Below are 23,360 nucleotides of genomic sequence, written 5' to 3' on the forward strand. Positions count from 1 at the left end.
GAGGGGAGTTGCTCCATAAAACAAACTTCCCACCCCCGTGACGTCATAAACTGAGATTTTCCGTGTCATCCGTAAGCTTACAACTTTGGACTTTATAGGGAACTCTCTTTCTCATGTTTATGCGGTTATATATTCAGACTTATGAATTATACAGAGCGTTAGTCGAATTGACGTGACGTGAAAATTTGAGTTTCGCCAATACTTCTCGTGCCGTGTTATGCACAGCCATGGTTGAGTATGGAGTAATATTTATGAATAGTATTTTGCTATTTATGGTCGGGTCAGTTTGGGATAATCGTATTTTATTACGATGGTAGGATATTAAGTAAGTAAGTGTCGAATAACTTACAAAAATGGCTGTTTCGCAAATAACTTGGTAATAAATCATCGTTTTATCTTCTTGAGAAAAAAAACCTTCAGTTACTAGGTATATAAAAACCAGTTCCTCGTATCTTATCTCATGTTAATTCATTATTCATCTTCTGTGTCTATTAGTTCAAAGGAGAAAAAGGAGACAGAGGTAACGACGGCCTTCCAGGACTACCCGGTGTACCTGGACCTGCTGGACCGCCAGGACCTTCTGGTACATTATCTGAAGCAGTGCAGTACTTGCCCGGTCCCCCCGGTCCACCGGGCCCACCGGGACCACCAGGGCCACCAGGGGTATCTATTGTAGGACCTAAAGGAGAGCCAGGATATACAAGCTATGAAGACCGCACCGTGCATGGGAGTCCAAAGTTATATGGCAGGCCAAGTAAGTAGTGTCATTTTCTTTATATTTTAAACCAAAAGAATGAGTTATTTTAGGACCAAAAGATTGAATGCTAGGGATGGTATGCCTTTTTCTGTTCAGGGTACTTCTATTTTACATTTCTTTTGAATTTGAAATATTGAATGTTCACTTATCAATCGTTTCATCATGTCCCATTCACAGTTTAGAATAATTGCAACGAGTAAATCATACTGTATATATTCTATAGTTATGCAAGTCATTCTATTCATATTGTAATACACTTTTTATGACAACTATATCCGCAAAAACTTGACATGTTTATAAATTCTTGTTGTGAAAATTCAAACCAGAAATATTTAGGATGACCCGCGCAACTTCGCTTGCGTCACATAAGAGAGAATGGGTCAAAATTTTCCCCGTTTTTGTAACATTTTTACTGGTACTCGGCCCCTATTGGTCGTAGCGTGATGATATACAGCCTATAACCTTCCTCGATAACTGGTCTTTCTAACACTGAAAGAATTTTTCAAATCGGACCAGTAGTTCCTGAGATTAGCGCGTTCAAACAAACAAACAAACTCTTCAGCTTTATAATATTAGTATAGATTCGATGGAAATGAATGTACTAATAGAATTGTTCTGCCTTCAACTAGACGATAGATAGTGTTATCAGAACAAAATATATTATGTTTTATAAAGTCCTATCTAGAGCTGAAATTAAAATTTGATTGATTGTTTTTGCCTAGATTTAAAAAATAAGCACAAATATTAATAAAATTCCAATATGACTATGAATAAGTCAGACGCTGACTGCAACAGAAATATTTTAAACAGAAACACGCAACTTGAAACCTTTTTAAATATTATTCAATCTTGATCATGTATTTTACATGTATTCAATTATTATGTACTTGTTCATGCTGCTATATAAAAGTTGCCAAGAGCCCTCTCGACGAGCTCAAGGCTTTGAAGGAACTAAAAGACTTGAAAGAAAAGGACAGAGATCGTAGTGGTAAGTAGAAATACTTCAAGAACTTGAATGTCACTTTACACAAGAAAAAGCGAAAGAAAATGTTTTGTATACATACAATATCTTTATAAAAAAAACACAAAAAATACGTTAGCAAACTATAAAGTTACAAATTTTAAAAAAATAGTAATTTTTTTTTACAGACATTATTATAAAAAATCTTATTCAGTCGATAAAATTATGTTTAAAGAAAACCCTTTAAACTCCGTTTCTGTATATAAGTTTATGTGGTACATATTATTATAGCAAGACAGAATCTACATACATAGGTTTCTTGATTGGAAGCAAACAACAGTTTCTTGTTTATCATTTTCCGAACAATACTCGACTTGAACAATGACAACACTAATTCTTATCAATAAAAACAGCCAGTCTATCAATAAAACATCAGTCATATTTACTTTTGACCCTGCATAACTTCAAACAGTGATAAAAAGTTATTTATTGAATTGTCTGAACCAAGTCTTTGATTCGCTAATTGTCCCTAATTACCTAAGAACAGATAGTTTATTAGGCTAATTATGAATAATGCATAAATTGATGAATATATTGAGTTTGTATATCGATAAAATAGGTGTTTATTTGGCACGAATTCGCATTTATATTTGCGATGTAAAAGACCAAAGTCCGAAAATTATAGATAAGTTATGTAAAGATAAAATATCGCTTAATCAGGATCAATATTTAATCAATTTTTATTTGTAATTAGGTCTAGAATATATTGTTTTTAATCAGTTCAATGTCAATACAGTACCTGTGTTATCTCATCCTGGGGTGACGCACTCAGAAGAGCCAAATAGATCGGTTCCCGGAGCTGCCGTGTATCTAACGACAGAAGAAATGTTAAAAGTAAGTATTTTATTAGAAACATCAGGCATTTTATTGGTTGTATGATTTTCGCCGAACTCGAACCTGTCGAAAATACATGGTAGGTACATAAGATCGTAGAATTTTTTTAAATCTTAAAATGGGTTAAACCTGGAGCATTCAAGTTCAATACTTTTACATATAAGTGATTCTTAGTCAGACTTACCAGTCAATTTGCTATCTTCATCTTTTAAAATCGGCTTGACAGATAAAAATAATACTCTATTAGTTTTCATTTTTACTTGTTCAGGTACGAAACAATAAAACTACATCTATAAACTTTTTAACATTCAAGTCATACATATGTATCAAACAAAGTTATGCCACCAAAAACATTCTGTATAAACCTCAAGTCTCGCAGCTGAGTCTTTCTGGCGTAAAAAGTAGTGAGATCTATATAATACCAAGTCGATTAATCTATTTCGTCTCTACTTAAAGGACCTTCTGTCTTAAGTTATTACATAAGTTATTATCATGCCAATATTAAAAATATTTTACGTTTAAAACAAATAGACCGACCTGGCCATCGCATGATTTGTATGTATTACACTACACAGCACGACGAGTAGTTAATGCTCCTGACATTTTAATGGCGAATTTGTGTTTTTATGCGATGACCAAGTCGATCTATTTGTTTTAAACGTAAAATATTTTTAATATTGGCATGATAATAACTTATGTAATAACTTAAGACAGAAGGTCCTTTAAGTAGAGACGAAATAGATTAATCGACTTGGTATTATATAGATCTCACTACTTTTTACGCCAGAAAGACTCAGCTGCGAGACTTGAGGTTTATACAGAATGTTTTTGGTGGCATCTCACTTCTTTTTGTAGAACGAACATAAGTCCAATTTGTATGGAAAGACGTTTTTTCTTACAATTCAACATATTTTCCTATGGGAATGTTGTTCAGTTTCATGGGCTAAACACTCTTACCCACCCTATATTCCCTCCCGTTATGCCTCATATAGTATATACCTATCTACACCTATTATTTATTTATTATTTTCTACAGTAATAATGAAGTAATAATGATTCATTAACTGCAAATGTAACCTTGTAATCTTATACATTTATATGGGATTACAAAGTTATTGTTGCAGTTGGTGTATTTAGAAAACTGGACCGAAATTAGAAAATATTAAATTTTTCCCAAGATTAAGACACTAAACTCTATTTGTATTCTAAATTTTAAGCTTCTAAGTCTGCTAGAAGTACCTTAGACTTTTGATGATCGGTGAGTCAGTGAGTCAGTGAATCAGTGAGTGACAAAATTCAAAATTTTAACAAGTTGTCATTCTTAAACTACTAGATCAAATTGACTGAAATTTTAAATATACCGTGTTTATACAATGACTGATTAGTTGCTGAAAATTCAGGCTTCTTGTTTTATCCACAACGACATTATAGGGGGGTCGAAAATAGCCCGAATTGCTTCGAGAAAAGATGGTACGGCCGTGCCGCTTTTTTTTGCTCGACTTGCGGGGGCACTTCCGTGCCCCCAGATATTTAAACAGCAATAGCCTAGCTTAAATCAATTGTCGGTATTGTGATTGTAGTGTTCATCAAACTAATATTTGTATTGTAGCTCGCGTCATCAAGTCCTGTCGGCGCACTGGCTTACGTCGTCGAAGAGCAAGCTTTGTTTGTCAAAATTAATTCCGGATGGCAATACGTGTTGGTGAGTATTCATGTGAAAACTAATGCTTTAAGCCATGAGTTTTTATTCTATTGTCAATTTTATAAACCTGGGTTTACGATTTATTTTAACACTACGCATTTTATCATCCAGTAGTGTTTTGTGAATATATTTTATGAATCCCAAAATAATATAACAACGCGAGTTTTGTACAATAATTTCTAGTTTCTACGTGATCTACTAATACCCTTTTACAATAAATAAAAATAACATTGATATCATAGACGTTATCCTGAAGAATCAATCATGAGATTAAATTTAAGCTTCGTCACCCACACATGAGACTAAAACATTTAAAATTAATACCAATTCCATATTGAATCTTCTTATAATTATGTTACCGTAAACTAGAATTACACTTTACTCTTTTCTTCCCATAACAGTTGGGTTCTCTAGTAACCCAAGCTGCACAGACGCCGCCAACTCCGTCGCCCGCACCGCCACCAATGCCAGCAGCCAGTCTGGTCCATGTACCGCGATCCATCTCCAACCTAGTAGAAAATTCACCCGTATCAGGACCGAGCGTAAGTAAAAATATTTTTAATCTTTTGTTATACTTAAGGCAGCTGACCGTGTGTATATATTATTTAATAATACTGCCTACGTGCTATTATTTCTATGTTGGGAAAAACAATACTGAATGTATAAAACCAGAGGTGAAATGAAACAACTATAGGAATTCTTGATGAATCCTTTTCGGGAATAATTTCATAACACAAGCTCCGCTAAATTACCTTCTGTATTTGAAGCTGATGCATTTAATAAATGTACTAAATTACCTACATTTTGCGCTTACACTTATCGAAATACTGTTATCCAAAAATGTAATGATCCTGCAATGAATCACCCAGATATAATTAATAATATTTTTGATATTATTGTGCTGCACAAATTGTATCATTATCAGCCAAGCACAAATTAGGTACAAATTGCTTGCTATTTGTACTTTAACACAGTTTAATTTTAATACCTATTGTATTTACAATATGTGTCACGCTTGCCGTTGCGCTGTCGAATCGAGATTCGATTAGCGATCCACAAATGTTGTATGAAAAACGGATCAACGTCACTAGCGTGTTCCGTTTTAATCTTTTTTTTTCAATATTACTCGATAGCACCACAACTCTAGGAAATCGAGCAATAGTTCACGGTACTTTTTCCGTATAATTTTCATTGGTTAACATAATTTTCATAATCTTCAGTGCGCAATAATGAACCGAAGGAGCACTTTTCGTTACTGTACCTACGTATTTATAATTTGATAAACACGTGCATAAAATTATATGATACAGACGAGCTTACGGATATGATACAAGTAATTAATCAATTTATCGATTTTAAGTCGTCCTACACAAATGTTCTGGCCATTACTGATAAAGCTATCATATTACGATTTGGATTAACAAATATCGCGATATCATAATTCGCACCTACGTCCGTAAAAGATGTAACGATTATGCTCAAAGTTCATTGGACGACATTTACTCTAAGATTCTTAACCTTTGAAACTTTTATCCGATAATACAAAATCCTATCATGACTCAGAATTTTCTTCTAATATCGACTGTAGCAACTGGTTGTATAAATAAATAGAAGCGACTATCTTTACTTATTATAACTTATCGGTATAAATATATACAGGCATCAATTTACATAACTTTATTTTGAAAGTGTGTTTTCCACTTCTTAACAATGTAACTTAGTGTTTGTAAATACCAATGACTTCGAGACGAATCTTACTGGGTGGTACATCCAATGAGCACCCATCTAGCCTTATTTTGCCAGTTTGTCTTACAATATGAGTAAAATAAGGTAAGCCAAGCCGTATTTTTTTTTCCAACATCTACTAAAGAAGACGATGTTTTATACAGCTACATATAGCGGCTCTCAACGAGCCACTGTCAGGCAACATGCATGGTATCAGACGTGCTGACTACGCTTGCTACCGGCAAGGACGACGGGCCGGCTACAGGGGCACCTTCAGAGCTATGCTCACGAGCAGGTAAGAAAACCAGGATAGAAAAAAATAGGTCAGGAGGAAAAAAAACTTAAACCTTGTCCAGAAGAGGCGAATTCGAACGAATTGATTCGCGGCGTACCTACTTGCTCTCCTGGACACAGTCTAAAACCACTAATAACAAGTAAAAGACAAATTTAATTATTGACGATCATGAATCATCATTTACAATATCGAATATGGTATAAAAGCAAAGTTTACTGACCTTTCTATGGAAACTGTTGAAAATGTTTCGTGCTTCGTAAAGTTCAACTCTGCTTTTTTAACATTTTACCACAAGATTGCGACCGTAGCATTATGATTAAGGCATTGTACTTACGATTGAAATATTGACTGTCCTTTCATTCGTCACATCAACATGATATTGCTTATTTAATTAGTCTTAAACTTAGATAAAAAGTAAACATAAAAAAACTTCAATACTTACTAATTATAAACCCAAAATTAACCTTACTGTCTGTAACTCTAATGCGTAGCCAATTTGTATCAAATATGGAAAATAAGATACAATTTAAATACGGGAAAGAATTTTAAATTTCACTTTAGTAGCATCTATTTTTCAATTTATCTTTAGAATCTAAACAAACAATCTACCCACAGGATACAAAACTTGAACTCGATAGTGCGGTACTCGGATCGCCACTTGCCCGTAGTGAACACTCAAGGCGAGATGTTGTTCAAGTCGTTCTCGGATATGTTTGACGGCAGTGGCGGGTTCACAGCCGGGGCTAGGATATACAGCTTCAATGGAAGAAACGTACTCACTGATTCACACTGGTAAGACTTACTTATATTTATGTAAAAAGTACATAATATTACGGCGTGTTTCCTTTTAGATATGTTACGATACTTCCTACAATCTTTACGCACGCATTTTGCTTCAACTGCATTGATATATTACTATTAATATATACCTCAAGCCAATTATTGCTGCGAGTTTAAGTAAAGAAAAAATCTTATAGTTTCAGTTGCAGTTCATCTTAAGGTATTGATTGTCTGATCCGGATGACTACCATTTTAGTAATCGTTGCCGAATTTCCTAAAATTGACACTTTTTAAAGCTATTGAAATAAAGGTGATATAACATTCAACAAAATAAAGATGAGATATTTAAAATTCAAGTACTGTAGTTATTTTCGTCACAGTCACTTTATTATCATACAAAGTGTTAAGTTTAGGTTTTAACTTGTTTAATTTTATCTTAATTATGGCTCGTAGTCAAATTAAAATATTGAAGGTCTTTGACATGTCTTAACTTAAAATACCATTTTAATTGGTATAAAATCCCGCTCCCACATAAAAATCCATTAATATCCCACTGCTGAGCAAGGGTCTCCTCCCGTAATGAGGGCAGGGTTAGGCTTCGAGTCTACCACGCTGGCCAATTGCGGGCTGGGGGCTTTGCATACCTTCAAGAACTGTTCTTAAGAATTCTCAGGCATGCAAGCTTGCATCACGATGTTTTCCTTCACCGTTGGAACAAGTGATCATTATTTCTTATACACACATAGTTTCGAAAAGTCATTGGTGTGTTGCGTTGGGTTCAAACCTGCGACCATTTACAATTTAATTGATAATTATATGTTTTTTATTTGTATTACTAGGCCTCAAAAGGTGATTTGGCATGGATCTTTCGCGGATGGAGAGCGTGCCATGGAGTCTTATTGCGATGAGTGGCAAAACGGAGACCCCGCGAAGAAAGGACTTGCATCTTCGCTCTATGGACACAAAATACTTGCACAAGAGAAGTAAGTACTATCATAGACTATTCGAAATAATTATAAAATTAAATATTAGACGGGATTTTCCAAAAAAAAACTAGTTTTCTGCATTCAAAAAACGTATTTTTTGAGTTTTTTGCCGGTTCTTCGTCCGCGTTATATCATACAACAACATGATTTTAAATACATTTTGAAAATAAAGTTAATGACTGATTAAAAATATAATCACCTAAAAAAAATAGTTTCTTGTTCTTATTAACTAGAACTTCTTAATAGTCTAAAGTATTACCTATTGTATCCAAGAATAAGTTGCCATGCACCAAAAATTAACTGAAATAGGTATATTTAAACGTAATGCCTCACAAAAACATTCATTATAATTTTCAGTCTCTTATTTTAATATTATTGTTATGTAATTTTTTGCGTCTCTTATGCTTGTCGATGTATTTTCAGATACCCATGTAATAACCATTTCATCGTGCTGTGTATAGAAGTCGCTTCAGAAATAAACTCGCGAAGAAAAAGAGACACGGCGAGGTAAGATTGTCATCAAAACTTTTAAATCTCTTCAAATTAGGTAGGTTAGTAAAGTAGAAACGTAATTTGGGGTTATACTAACAGCCGTAAGGATCGATCTCTGAGGTTAAACTACGCTTGCTGAGTTTGTTCTGTGGTAGGGTGGCCATTTTATACATATCGAGATCCTCCGTGTTTCGGAAGGCACATTAAATTGTGGGTCCCGGCTGTCATTTTCAAAGATCTTTGACAGTCGTTAACAGTAGTCAGATGCTTGAAAGTCTGACTAGTCTTACCGAAGGGTATTGTGTTATTACCAAAGTAACTGGGTTGTGGAGGTCAGATAGGCAGTCGCTCCATGTAAAATAATGGTATTCAACTGTATTCGGTGAGACTGGAAGCCGACTCCAACATAGTTTGAAAGAAAAGCTAAGCTGATACTAATTTTTCTCGATATTAATGGCCATTTTCACGGCTGAATAGGTGTCAGATAACTGCTGCTGAGTTTCAGCAATTCCGATGTATCAGTTAACATGACTAGTGAATACGTAACAGATTTATGCCCGGTTTCAGAGTACATTTTGCGGTAGTTTATGAGTTTATCTATTCAATAACGTTTTGTTTCTAGAGTTTAAACGTTATTGAATAGATAAACTACCGCTAAATGCACCTCAGAAACCGGGGGTTTCTCATGCAGTCTGTTTGGTGCCTGCATTTACTGTGTATTTATTGTTATCAATCAACTTGTATAATCTTGATTCTTTCCAGATTCAATTCAACAGGAGTATTAGACGATGAAGATTATTTATACAACGCAGAAGAATACCAACAACTACTAAACGAAATATTTGCTCAACCGTTTAGAGAGAACTAGATTGTGACGTCACTTTGTAATAGACCAACGACTAAGTATCGTTCGGTAAACCTCGGGGTTCTTCGGGATAGTTCGGAAGAACTTGTCTTAATTGATGTTTGAAACGCTTATCAATTTACAATACGTTATTAGGCCATTTCAAACCATTCCTAGTCAGTGGTCGTTGACCTCTTCGAATATTTTTAAACAAAATTTTGACAATGATTATTTACAGTAGTTAAAATTATTAAAACTGATTTCGTGGAACTTTTCTTTAGCTTTTATAGCGAACTCTGTATGTAGATTTGGAGCTATATAAATCTTCAGAATGGCTTGGGGTGAATTTTACTTTTGTAGTAGCAATTTAATATCACATATGCCTATCAAGACGTCCTAGAAAAAAATCGGGCGATTTCAACATCTTTACAGACGAGCAACTTTAGTTGCGATGCAATGTAGGAGCCAACTAGTGTCCGAGCAATTAACTTCGAACTTATGAATTCACAATATAGTAAGCAATACAGTACTATCTTTACAATAAAAGTAAAGCCACAACACAATCTAGTTCACTGTGAAGCATAAAAAGCTTATTAGTTCTGAATCGTTGTTCGTCAGCCAGCGATCCACTCGCAACTTCTAGCCACAAAAAAGCAACAAAAAGTTGCCCGTCAGTATTTCTAAACGAGATTAAAGTATCAAGTTTTAGTGCTTGGTGTTCACATGAGATTCCTATTAAATTAAGCGCGTAAGCTTAAGCCACGAAAGTTACTACAACTACATTTGTATTACCTACATGTATTTATAGTGAAATGTAATTAGTTACGCGCTTCGTACTGCGCTTAGAATGTTTGTAAATATATTTTGTAAAATTGTGTATGGGATCTTTATGTAGGTTTTTGAGTCGTCAGAAAATCCGGTTCTTGACAATCTTGAGTACGATAATAAAGTTAATTATACCTCTGCGAATAATAGTTTTTATAACATAGATCATATATTTATGTGGTAGGTTTACAAAAAATATTTTGACGAAGCTTCTTAAATGTAGTTTTTTTTTGCATGCCTATTCTCGTTCTACTAAAATAATGTGGTTAACTCGAAAAAAATACTGTTGCGATTTTAATGGTAATAACCTGTGACGAACACAAGGTCATATATCGTCCCCGTAGAGCGAAAAATCACTAACTAACACCTAAGTGATTTTGAGATACGAGGTGTTTTATGTCTTAAATGACAAAAAAAAATATAACTTTTTTCGAAGATTAGTTATCGATGTATGAAAGGTTTATTTTTGAAGATATATTAATTAAGTATATGTTATATGTATAAAACCACGAAAATAGTATATAAATTATTAACTGTAAAGGATAATTTGTTTTACCCCAAGTTTTACCTATTTATCTGTCACTTAGTTACTTTTCACATGTAGTTAGTTAGTTTTCGCATCAGCATTTAAATATTATACTAGTAACTAAAATCAGTTAGTTATTTTAGGAGTAAAATATATTTTACATAACTATGTCTAAATAAAATACCCAACTAAATAGACTTTGCTTATTTATTAATTTATTGTCCAATTTAAAACTAGTGTCCTATCAGTTGAAAAGTTTAAAAGTAAAACAACATTCTTAGGCAACATTTATTGAAAAAAAACTGTCTTTAAGTATACAAAACCTAATTAAAACATAATGAACAATAACACGTTACAAAATCATCAATAGAACAGTATTAATGATGTAGCCACATCATTTTCCTCTTCTTCCTCGAGCTAAGTGACGTCAGGCTCACATAGCCTATCCACCACATCGTTACTAACAGGTAAAGATTCATACCAAGGATAAAGTTCGCTTGGTATGACACCTTTGACACAAAGATTTAACAAATCTTTCCTTGCAGGGGTGTATTTACCCTAGGGCTAGAAGGGCTATAGCCCGGGCCGGTTTCCTCTCTTGGGTCTGCATCTTGTCGTGGTGAGGGGGCTTAGTAGAATTGAAAGGCTGGGGAAACAGTGATCGCGAGTAACAAAAAATTACTGTGCGTATCCCTCTGTTTGCAGAGGACACAGGTGCGGGACAGGTGAGCCGTCAGTGGCAGGACGGGCTCAGTAGGCACTCACACTGCCCCGAGCTGACGAAGAGCCAGGCCGCTGCCGCCCTCGTCAACCGTCGGTTATCGTAAATCCGTCCATCCTTGACCGAGGGCCTTGCCTTATCCGGCTGGGTCGCGAGGAGACCACCTCTGTGAAAATCCAGTAACTCCAGCAGTGGCGCCCCTTTTAGGGGCCTTGCGTGGTCAGAGTTCATTCGCTTCGCGGGGACCCCCGCGCCAGAAAAACCAGACGCAAGCGGCCACTGGGGCACCTCCCGCCCTCCAGTAGTATAAGGGTCACCGGATTATGGGGCCTCTACCTCGGTGGAACGATACTTGCCACCACACTCGCGGGAACTGTTTGTATAGTATAAATTTGAAAACGAACCCAAATGATGTAAGTGGGAGAGGCGAGAAGCTCAAACCCGAGGAGATCGGGGGCAAGAAGCCCAGCCGTATTGACTGCATAGCATAGTTGCGGAGGGTCGGAGCACGCCCAGTTTTGCGCGACCCTCGTCGGTGAGGACGAGGTCGAAGGTCGCTCGGGAATCTGGTGTCGAATCCAACACTGGCTCCGACATGAGCGTAGTTTCGAATGCAATTCATCTATCCGAGAGTGGCCGCCTTTGGCGGTAGAGACGACTGCGCCCCGAGTCCGAGGAGTCGGAAGGGTCGGGGAAGAAAAAGAAAGCGCCGGGGAAGCAAGTGTCAGACAATGACCCTAAGGACAAATTCACCATCCAGCTGGCGGACACCATCCTCACTCACCACCAGGCAGTGGTGGAGGAGGCCGACAAATCCGGTCACCTCAAGGGTGACCTTTATAAAGTCCCTCAAAGACGCTGCCAGTAACATCAAACTGGCAGTGTCGGAGTCGAGCAGGCAGTATGCCACGAAGGAGAATTTGGCGCGTCAGGCCCAGAATTATCGCTTGTAAGAGGAGGTCGATCACATGTCACAGGCAACGGCATCAACCCCCGCGCCAGAAAAACCAGGGGCTGCGTCCTCAGCTGTACCTGCTAACGCATTCGCCACGCCACCGCCACCGCACCGCAGCTCACAGATCTCCGGACCAAGGAGAAGCAGGGTAAACAGCCGCGTCTTACAGTGCAGTGGCTTCCAAACCGCCGTTCACTAAACCGACGGCTGCCAAAGAGTAGCAGTTCGTCGGGAAAAATAGCAAGGCGCCCAAGGCTACGGAAGCCGACAAAAAGGGCAAGAAAATCAAAATCAAAATCAAATCATTTATTCATTTAGGTCAAATATTGACACTTATGATAGTTGTTACAATTACTGAATCTACCACTAGCTCGGAAAGGGGGTGGAGCCTTATGAGAAGAGCTACCAAGAAACTCACGGCCACTCTTTTCAATCGCCAAAAGTTTTTACAATGTGGTTGATACAATAATTGATCATGCGAGGAGCTGGCAACAATCAGCGATATAGACTAAACGTCAATTGAGGAAAATGAATATAGTTAGGTTATTTATTAGTCTCTGATCATACCGTATGTTGGGAGCACCTACTAGCATGTGATAATAAGAATATGGGCAGCAAGTGAGCACATTGGTTGTGAACAATATAAAAGAAAAAAAGTGACAGTTTTAGGATTAACATCAAATTGTATGTAACATCACCTATTTGCATCATTATATGCCCATATTTTACAATATTTAGACCTACTGCTACTGAGTTTATACAATTTATGGCAAAGTTCCCTAATTTCAAAGAATCCTAATCAAGCGAGCGACTAATCCCAAGAGCTATTGTCGTTTAGATACTCATCAATTCTGTAATAAAAGAAGAAGGAAGAAGAAAGCGCCCAATTTTCGGGCTCCAGCTGCAGCTGAAGGCGGCAAAAAGCGGTGCGACATATAGAGACGTTATTAGGGACGCAAAGGACAAAATAAACCAAGCCGACAATGAAATAGTCCGCTTCGGGGTTGCGGCTACGGGAGCTCGAATGTTGAGCTCCCAGGGGTCAGGGACCGGAAAAGCGGATGCCCTGGCCTCTAAATTGAGGGAAGCTATCGGGGAGGACACCTTCCGAGTGTCCAGGCCCACAAAGACCGCGGAACTGAGCATTACAGATCTGGACGACTCAGCCTGCCCAGAGGAGGTGAAGGTCGATTAAAGCCGATTTAATAAATAAAATTGATCAGGACAATGTAAAAAACTAATTTTTTAAAAATGAAAATAAAGTTTAGTTTTTTCATTCCTTGATGGGGCGGAAAGCTAGCGGAGCCCAGGGCGCGCCATCTTAAAATACGCCTCTGCGAATGACTGCAATAATGCGCGGGCGCGGCGAGGGTCCTAAGGTCAAAGGGCGTAATCTCACTAAGTAGCATCATATCACGGGACATAGTTACCAACCTTTTATCTAGTAGTGTTTTTGCTGAGTGAAAAGTAGCCAAAATATTTTAATTATAATACTCTAATGTGTTATGTCATCTACAGTCAGGGAAAATATTAACCAGAACACTATAGTTAGTTGTCGTTTTTTCTTTTAAACGTCTGGTCTTAAATAATATAGCTCGAAAAATAATTAATGGTAGTTAGTTACTTTTCGCACAAAATATCACATACAATAAAATTACTAAGTCACTTTGATGAGTTTTCGCATTACTATTTTTTAAGACATGCCTATAGGGAGTAATGCGGAAAAAGTAGATAAGGAACTTTAATGCGTAAGTATCTTTTTCAACAAAGAAGAGAAAAAGTAATCAGGTGACTTAGTTACTTGTAACTCAACTGTCACAAATCAAATAATGTACTTAATTAAGTCTCGCGATTTACATTTTTCTAAATAATTACGTTATGAATACGAGAGTAAGACAGAAATATGGAGAAAAAATTACTGATTTTATTGGTATTTATAAGTCGATTTTGAACATTTTGTTACTTAATGACTTTTCGTTCTACGGGGACGATATTATTATGTTCCCTATTCGCAAATGTATTTAAAGTGACTATTTCCGTAACAATGCGTAAAGCTAATATATAACTTAATGATAAATACTATTATTGTTAAGGTTAAATTCCGACGAATCCGCCGCTACGGTCAGTAGCTTTGTGAAACGGAAATGATGTCACCAGTAATATACTTTTATATCAAAATCAAATATTATAATTATATATTTAAATTGACCAGCGTGGTGGTCTCAAGGCCAAACCCCTCCTTTGTTTGGGAGGAGACCCTTGCCCAATAGACCCAAATTTATTCAAAACATTGATTTCCGATACCCGTTTAAGCTTTTAGGAGAAAATTATTAAGAAAAAATACCACACTGAAGTACTAAAATTCATACAAAAATACATTTCAAGTTTCCAATGCGTTTAGTTAAAAACTTATGCCAGTTTTTATAATAATACGACGACTCATGAACTTACAAAATAATTTATATTTATAGACACAATACCAATGTTTGTGATTTTTTCGATATATTAATTCGAGACTGTATATAATTATTATTCGTATAAACTAATTTTGTTTTAAGACGATTTAAGTATTGGACATTTTGTAAAATTACGATTACTTTGTATTTTTTAATAGCGGAACATGTTTTGACTGACTTGTAATTGACTGATTTTACTTAAGCACTTACCTATGGCATTTTATTTGCAGACATGACAATTTTTTATTTAATATCTTAAATTAATATTAGAATGAATAAAAATGTGTTTACCCAGATATTGGATCAAATAAGTTGACTCTTGGAATCGTGCTTTTATATTTCTGTTTTCACGTCGAATTTATTATTATGTGTTACAGAAAAATAATACGCTTGCAGAAAAGTGCGTTAACAAGAAATAAAAAAAAAACTTTAAGATAACTAAGTTTAAATTGCATTTTTTCCAGTCATGTCTGCATTACTGCACGTTTTTATATTGGACAATAAATATTAATGACTCTTGTATCTCGCTATACTAAACCGTATAAAATTTGATATAACATGTATACCTTTAACTTTACTGTATTTGATTACTCTTATAAGTAGCGAAAATTTTATTAATGTATAAATTTCCGAACAAAGTCGCATTTTCATTAGCGTTTAAGTGAAAAATAATATATTTTCTATGTAGTCTGTACCTTATAAATACGTACATCACGCTAAAATATATTGCACGACTAACAATTCTTTTATAACTACATAACATTGACAACATGACGAAACGTACCAACTACTTTTCAATTGACGTGAAATTTTAAAAAAATAACAGTTACACAGACATTACTGTTTACATTTTAAATCTGTTTGGTTAATAGGTACTATGATAAATATTTCAGAATATCCTATCGAATTTCGACAACTGACAAAAAAAAGTTGATCAGCGCCTCTAGCGGACATCGTAAACTCTATTTTTGCGGTACCTTTTAAATGTCAATGGTTTCAATTGTACAGAATCGCGCTACTAATACTAAGGTTATAACTTCGCGGCAATATGACAAACAATTTGAAACAAAATGTTTGCATTGTCTACATCCTCTTAAAAGCGTCTGCTTAGTTGAAATTTTCGTTTGCTTAAACGAACTGGTTAAACCTTGAGAAATTACGTAAGTACGTACTTGCATTAAAAAAAAACGAAAAATCGTATCGAATCGTATCGAACTCCTGTCACTTGTTTGATATTTGGGCGATATATTTGTAAAAATGTTTCTTTATCGACAAATTGTAACAGATTCGTATAATTTTCTCTGCAAAAATCATAAATTTTTAAACATTGGTATCATTAAACCTCCATTTCCCCTCGTGCCATTCAAATAAGACAGCAAAAGTCTGATTTCATTTGCATGTAAACGTACTTTTGTATTTATAGTAGATAATAGTTGTAGCTAACTATCTGTAATTTTTTACCAGTAACTTAATTATAATTTACTAGTCCCAAACTGTTTTACTGTTTTTGTAAGTTCAATATTAAAATAATGATGAACTTTTGAATAATAATATAAGCACCACGAAAAAAATATATCATGAAAAAAAAATAAACAAAAAATGTTTTTTGGTCCCACACCAAACAAAGATTCCTTGGACTTTTTTGATCCATTACTGCAGCTAACAATAAATAATTTAAATTTTAAAGAAAATATGTTTAAAATTATTTAAATTATTGAATATCTGAACAAAAACAGTGAAACGGTGTATAATAATATAACATGACATACCGACAAGCATTTACGGATAATAATCGTTAGTTGTAATCGCTTTACATCGATTTAATATTACTATTTGTGTATTATATTATGAACGACTGTATTTATACGAATAAGTAAAAATAAATGTTTTCACAACAATATAGAAAATATTCTTTTATTTCTCACTTCATCATTAATTTTACTTTACATAAAAACAATATTGAGTATGCAATGGACACAATTGTATATTCTTCTTGTAACTTATTTTTTTTATTTTTAATTATTAATATAACTTTATTAGTTTGCATTAAATCCATTTTATACAACAACAATGGATAATAAATGATGATAAAAATGGATAAATATACATAATATTATATCATTAAGCGGTGTTTCGCCAATACAAAACCTGTATAATGTCCATACAATATAACTTCATAAAAAAACGCGACAGAGATAAAAAAATACAATAAATAAATTGCAAGATTATTATTGTTTGTATGTTTCCAACAGAATATTCACAAGAACGTTATTACTTATTATAGTTCGTTTCGTACATTGAACTTCGACATTATTTTTTATTCTGTAGTTAAATCAAATAATACTGCATACATTTTCACTGCATAAGCGGCAGTTATGATAATAATTTTATTATAAAAGAAAATTATATAAAATAAAAATACATTTCAATTATAAGATGTCCATAAGTACAAAAACTTAACTGGAGACTTTAAGATTGCTGCAAATTATTTAAAATATTTTGTTACTTGGCAAATGCTTAGATACTTGAGTAACCAAATCAATTCTGAATAAAATATGCTCATTTTTCAAAGTATGAGAGTAATTTCACTGTTCGTAGAGTATAGAATTGCTCCTCCATTGATTTGTAGAGGCTGGCTCTGCTGGCAACACGCTACGAGTGCTACGAGCCTGCGATTGGCAGACTAATTGATTCCAACTCAAACGCAGTCAGGTAAGGCGAATTTTAGCTGTGAAATTCTAAGGGAAACTGCTTTGGTTAAAGCTCAAATACATTTCATAGATAGGTTTCAGGTTTGTACTGAAATTGATTGTTTCCTCTGTTTGTGGTTTACGTTTTCAGTACAAGTTCTCTAGCGTACAGCGTGACTGCTTTGGGAGTAGACGGAAATGGCTGTGAAATTAGTAGGAAATATTTTGTTCATAAGTTCAGAAGTGATTTGAGGTCATTATAAAAAACAGTTAAAGTATTTGTTATTTTAAAATAGCGCCACGTCAAATACAAAAAGGGTCTTTTTACGATGATACACCCGATGCACTAAAATATGTTAAGCTAAGCAGTTTTTGAATACATGCATAATTATAAAAAGTTTCAATATTGTGCTATTTGCATACAAAATAGGAGCAACAAAAACTATTAAGCCATGCCTTAAACTATTCCCATTATGCAGTGCATAATCTTAAGTGGAACGAACCTCTTTACCTCGCCGTAACGAGGGTGACGACGCATAAAATAGTTTAAAAACGTTCTTAAGGTGAGGTTCGAGTAAAGCAGAGACGGATTACGAAGAGCTCAGAGCGAGGCGGAGTTTTAACGACAAACTGTGCTCCGTCCCGGTATAGAGGTAATTAATTTATCAGTCAACAGGCTAAGTATGATATATACTTGTAGAATACCTGAGAGATTTTTAATTGTTTGATAATATTATTATGTATTTTAAATTACACCATGATACTTTTAGCAAGTACTTAAAAATAAAGAACGGTCCATTTTAAATCGCTTTCCTAAGGTCGAACGGTGATTTAATTTTCTAATATTTCTTAAGAATGTGACACTTAAGAATGTGACTAAAATATACAAATATAATTCCATAAATTCACGTGCTTTACAAACAGACATTTGACTAATCCTCACCATACTTAAAAAAAAGCACGACCCGATAAATCTGCTTAGCATCTTCTCAACAAAAAACATCATATTAAGTCTCGATATTTACACAAAAGATAAGAATATATTTGTCTCAATTACATAGTAATACGAACAGACCGTATTTTCCCTAGAACCATACATTGTAATACATCCGTATCAGTGTAATAGCTTGTTTGTTACACCTGTATTTCAAACAGCCATTAACTCTATGAAACTTCGGCTTGCCTCAGGCTAGTCGCTGCATTGGACGTTCACAGTATTGTTGTATTACAATACCCTTTGGTTAGACGTTTCAGCAAACTGGCGAGTGATACCGATACGATTCTTGATCTATATCAAACTGATTTTGGAACATCAGCCGGGGTTTCTCTATTACTATTCTGTTAGATTATCCGAATAGTTTGTAGTATGTGTGCGTTCATTGTGTTATGTTGAAGTGTTTCGCACGACATTTACTTAGAAAGAGTAAAAAATAATACTTTAATATTCTATATCACCGACTAAAACTGCCGAAAAAGGTAACATGATAGATCATAAAGTTTACTTAATACTTTAGCGCGGATTCTAATCTCTTCCCACTCTAAGAAAAGTCCAATATAAACATCACTTCACTTTTCTCTCTTTAAATGTATTTTACTTCAATTTTGATTATTTTCTCCCAAAATTTCTTCACCCAGAGGAACAATAACGTGTCACAACAAAAAAAAGAAACAACAGAAAAAAATAAAGATTTCGGTTTCCGATTAATAGAAATAGTTTGGGAAGCGCAATACCATTGGAATGCGCCAGGTGTTTATACAGGTGGAGTAATTTTTTCTAGTTGACGAACTTCGTCAATCGAACACAAAACTTTTCTTATTAAAGTAGCGGCCAGGCCTTTGGTGTGGGATTCTATCTTGCTATTCCATTAATGTTGCAATGGAGGTAACGAAATGGAGTTTTTTCTGTGTATGGAACTACATAAAGGCAGAACTCGTTTGGAAGGCGAAATAAATATTTGTTGGGAGTAAAGAACATACTGATTTGGGAACATATTTACATGGAAAAGAGGTTCAGCTGCACCATGATTATAATTAAGCAAGCAAATCTTAGCGTATGTTCGTGATTTTCTTGACTTTCTTACGGTGTATACAAAAACTACATAATATGTTTTTACAAGCATGCATGAGAATGTTTAAATTGAGACAAAGAAGCAAAGTAGATACGTAGTATATTTATAGAATTGTCGCTTAGTACGGACGCGTAGCACCGTCACGTATCGCGGACGCGTAGCACGGCTACGTGGGTATCCTATGTAGCATAGACGCGTAGCGGGACACGGCACGAACTAACGACCGTAACATAAATACTACAAAATACATACTGCTTTAATGTAGGTATCGTATTTTTTAACTAATCCCGTGGTAGGAATTATAGTGTAAAACTTTTGATTTATAAACTGCTATAATTACATTTTCGAGGAATGTTAGGTATTCTTTAAATTACAATATTTTCATGAAATAAAATATATACCTATAGATTACCTTAATGATATTTTGTTAAGGTAGATAAATTCGTATTCGTAAACCAGTGTCTAAAATACATTAAGTTTTTTCTAGTCTATCATATCAAATTCTGTTTTCCAGAAAGTACTAGAATAAAATTAACGTAAAACATTCAAAATAAAACATGATTTTTTGTCATAATTTTTTAAAAGACAGACTGTTTTTAATTTTCGCGAAAGTAATCCAGGCTAAAATGTTTCCTTGCTCAAAGGTGGGAGCTACCTATTTAAAATTCTAGGTGTAGTGCTTTTACATAAAACATTTTTACTCTGACACTAGTTTTTAAGAGATCCGTATACAAAGGACACTTTTATTACTATTGAACCTAAATTCTTCAAAAAGAGATCTTGATTGGTCTTACAACAAATTATTTCATGTGTTGTATTTAATTAAAATTCTAAAGTCGAATTGCCACTAAATCAGCTAGCACCTTGACTGCTTTTGTGATACATATAACGCAAAGTCGATGAAAAGATAATACATACGGACTTAGATATAATTCAACTTGTCAGAACAGAGTATCACCCGGTATCAACAAAATACTACAGGCATACAAAATATGCAGTACTCGAATAAACCACATTTTTCTTTGGCAAAAGGACTGTTCTAAATTCCTTAAAACCGAGCATCCACAAAGCCGACACTGGGAAAACAAAATAGGAAACCAACAAAGTTACCACGGCCATCACTGGACAGAATTTACTTCGTTAAACTATGAAATTCAATTGTAAAGACAAAAAAACGTTCACCGAAATGTTGGTAGAGGTCCCGAGTCCTGTGTATTTTTGCCACACACCGGCCAGGACCGAAGTCTTGCCTCGGTTTTGTTACAAAATCCTCTTATGGAAGTTTGAACGGTCGGTGAAATTAAACCGCTTTCCCAACTTGTCCACTGCTTGGTTAGGGTGGACAGATTTTGGAGCTGAATCAGGACAAACTATTGTAACGTATCGGGTACTGTACTATAGCACGATTCTCTACAATTGAAACTATCAAGTATTGAGACTTTGACATTTAAAATGTACTGCCAAAATAGTTTTTACGACTAGCGCTGAACTGAATGTCATACAAAGTTTTTCGATAGCTAGCCGGTTATCAGTCGATGGTTGTAGTTAATATAGAAGTGTTTAATGTATTTATAGCTATCAGCTGTTATCCAACGACAAACGGGGAAGTTACAACGTTCTGGCCAGATTACACAATCTTGTCGCAGATTAATTCGTCTATAATTATTAAGTAATACGTAGTAGATAACTAAAGATAAAGTCTATCTTGTGTTATTTACAATACAATCAGAGTTACATAACAATCCTTAAACTACTTACGTGCGACTAAGGTTTTCATTAATTAAGTCTAAATTTTACTTACCTTAGTAGTACAAAGTACAAGTAGGTACAAAGTTCATGTTTGCATAAAACTTTGCAATATAAATCATATAATGATAATCGTTAGAAGTTATCCTCATTCCGTAATAACTATCATTAATTGATAAAAGATTACATTCCCGCTATTTAAGCATGACTTTTAGAATTTTTTATTATTAAAAATATATTTGAACTGAAAATAGTTTATTTTTTCCCTATACTTGCGACTTCAAACTCGTAGGTTTTACTCATCAAAATTCTATATAACGTATTCTTCTCTAAGTATCAAACAAATCAGTTGGTTAAGCAACCTTGGCGCGGACATTCCATAGATGGGTGGCCACATAGTGGTATTTGAACTGAGCGTCTCCGTGCTTCGGAGGGCACGTAAAAAGTCGGTCCCGGTTGTTATCAATAAGATAACAGTCGTTAAGCCATGTCAAAGGCACTAGGTTGACCACTGACCATACGACAAATGAAATGAATTTTAGATATAGGTTTATAATATATTAGACGTCACAGGATAGGTTATCCCACAAACAACAAACAAAGAAGCATCACAACATAAACCCTGTTACTACAAAGTCAGTACTAAGAACTTTGCCGCTCGACACGACAGAAAGTCTCGCTCAAAGCAAAATGCTTGTGAACCTTCACTTCTCAAATCTGTTACAAAGTCGTTTTCAACAAGTACTCTACAACTGACCACTTCAAAGCCCACCGAATGATACCAGTGAAATATTTGTCGCTTTATCGAAGTGAAACTCTAGTTTATTAATGACTAGACACCGCCCGCGACTACGTCCGCTTGGAAACCCTTCCAGTGTAAATCCCGATCTCTCGGAAACTCCGGGATAAAAAGTAGCCTATGTGTTATTCTGGGTCTTCAGCTACCTACATACCAAATTTCGTTGTAATCGATTTAGCAGTATTTACGTGAAAGAGTAACAAACATCCATACATACATACATACATACACACAAACTCTTGCATTTATAATATTAGTATGAAGTAAGGCTCGTGTAAAAGTCTTGATATTTCTAAGACTTTGAGAAACTTGAACATATTCCGACACCGCAAACTCACGCATCGTTAACAAAAGACATTAGCTTTGAATATGAATATTAAGTTCTATTTCTCAGTCGGTTTCTTAGAATTTTCATTACGTTACGCGGATTATTATGAGCTTAATTTGATATCAGGTAACGTGGTTTTGCGAAAGCAGTGGCAGAATTAAAAATGAATTCTCATAATTTTTAGGACGAAAGTGACACTTAATCATTAATAGAAATTGAAATTATATTTAACATTTATTTAGTAAATTGCATGAGTTTATCTTAATATGTATTTGATTAACCATTTGGTCAGTATATCAGAGGTTTCTTACATTTTAAATTAAATTAATTATTAAAGCATACTGTTGAAAATAAAATACCTATATGGACTAAATTCCAATGCATACAAAACCTACATTTAAACCTTAGTCGCCTTAAGTCATTTAGGAAGCAACCGTAAACAATTAATACACGAACTGACGACAGGTTTGCCCTTCAAAAGCATCACCAGTAAACCAATGTTTATTAATAACCAACATAAGTTGGCTCCAATCTGTTGGACTAGATAATTCTATATTGCAACAAGAGTAAATTCTGTTTAGTCCGCAAGTTAACGTTGTTGTTATAACGAACCGCTCGGTTTATTAACTGTAGCTCCCCCGGCCATGTATTGAGAACATTCGAGACACAATGTCGAGGGAAACTTGCAGAAGTTTCATTGTATTGTGAACATACTCATGTAGATCAAAGATTGACTTTGTAAACGGTGTTTTAATAGACAAGACTTTAAAATAGAGTAATTCTTAATTAGATTTAAAGAATAGTTAGAC

At 34.8% G+C, this 23,360-nt stretch overlaps 1 protein-coding gene across 4 annotated transcripts in view; it reads left to right on the forward strand.

Annotated features, from left to right (window-relative positions):
* LOC142978212 (uncharacterized) overlaps window positions 1-9,576 on the forward strand; it is a 177,456-nt gene extending 167,880 nt beyond the window's left edge. For all 4 annotated transcript variants that reach the window (XM_076122550.1, XM_076122551.1, XM_076122552.1 and 1 more), the window contains 10 exons: window positions 496-754; window positions 1,668-1,745; window positions 2,515-2,612; window positions 4,222-4,314; window positions 4,716-4,856; window positions 6,204-6,334; window positions 6,950-7,126; window positions 7,954-8,097; window positions 8,524-8,607; window positions 9,355-9,576. In XM_076122550.1, the coding sequence (XP_075978665.1) occupies window positions 496-754; window positions 1,668-1,745; window positions 2,515-2,612; window positions 4,222-4,314; window positions 4,716-4,856; window positions 6,204-6,334; window positions 6,950-7,126; window positions 7,954-8,097; window positions 8,524-8,607; window positions 9,355-9,460 (1,311 nt within the window). In that variant the 3' untranslated portion in view covers window positions 9,461-9,576. The remainder of the gene's footprint in view (window positions 1-495; window positions 755-1,667; window positions 1,746-2,514; window positions 2,613-4,221; window positions 4,315-4,715; window positions 4,857-6,203; window positions 6,335-6,949; window positions 7,127-7,953; window positions 8,098-8,523; window positions 8,608-9,354) is intronic.
* Window positions 9,577-23,360: the final 13,784 nt, after the last annotated feature.

This window comes from Anticarsia gemmatalis, chromosome 14, assembly GCF_050436995.1.
Source record: "Anticarsia gemmatalis isolate Benzon Research Colony breed Stoneville strain chromosome 14, ilAntGemm2 primary, whole genome shotgun sequence".
NCBI classification, from domain to species: domain Eukaryota; kingdom Metazoa; phylum Arthropoda; class Insecta; order Lepidoptera; family Erebidae; genus Anticarsia; species Anticarsia gemmatalis.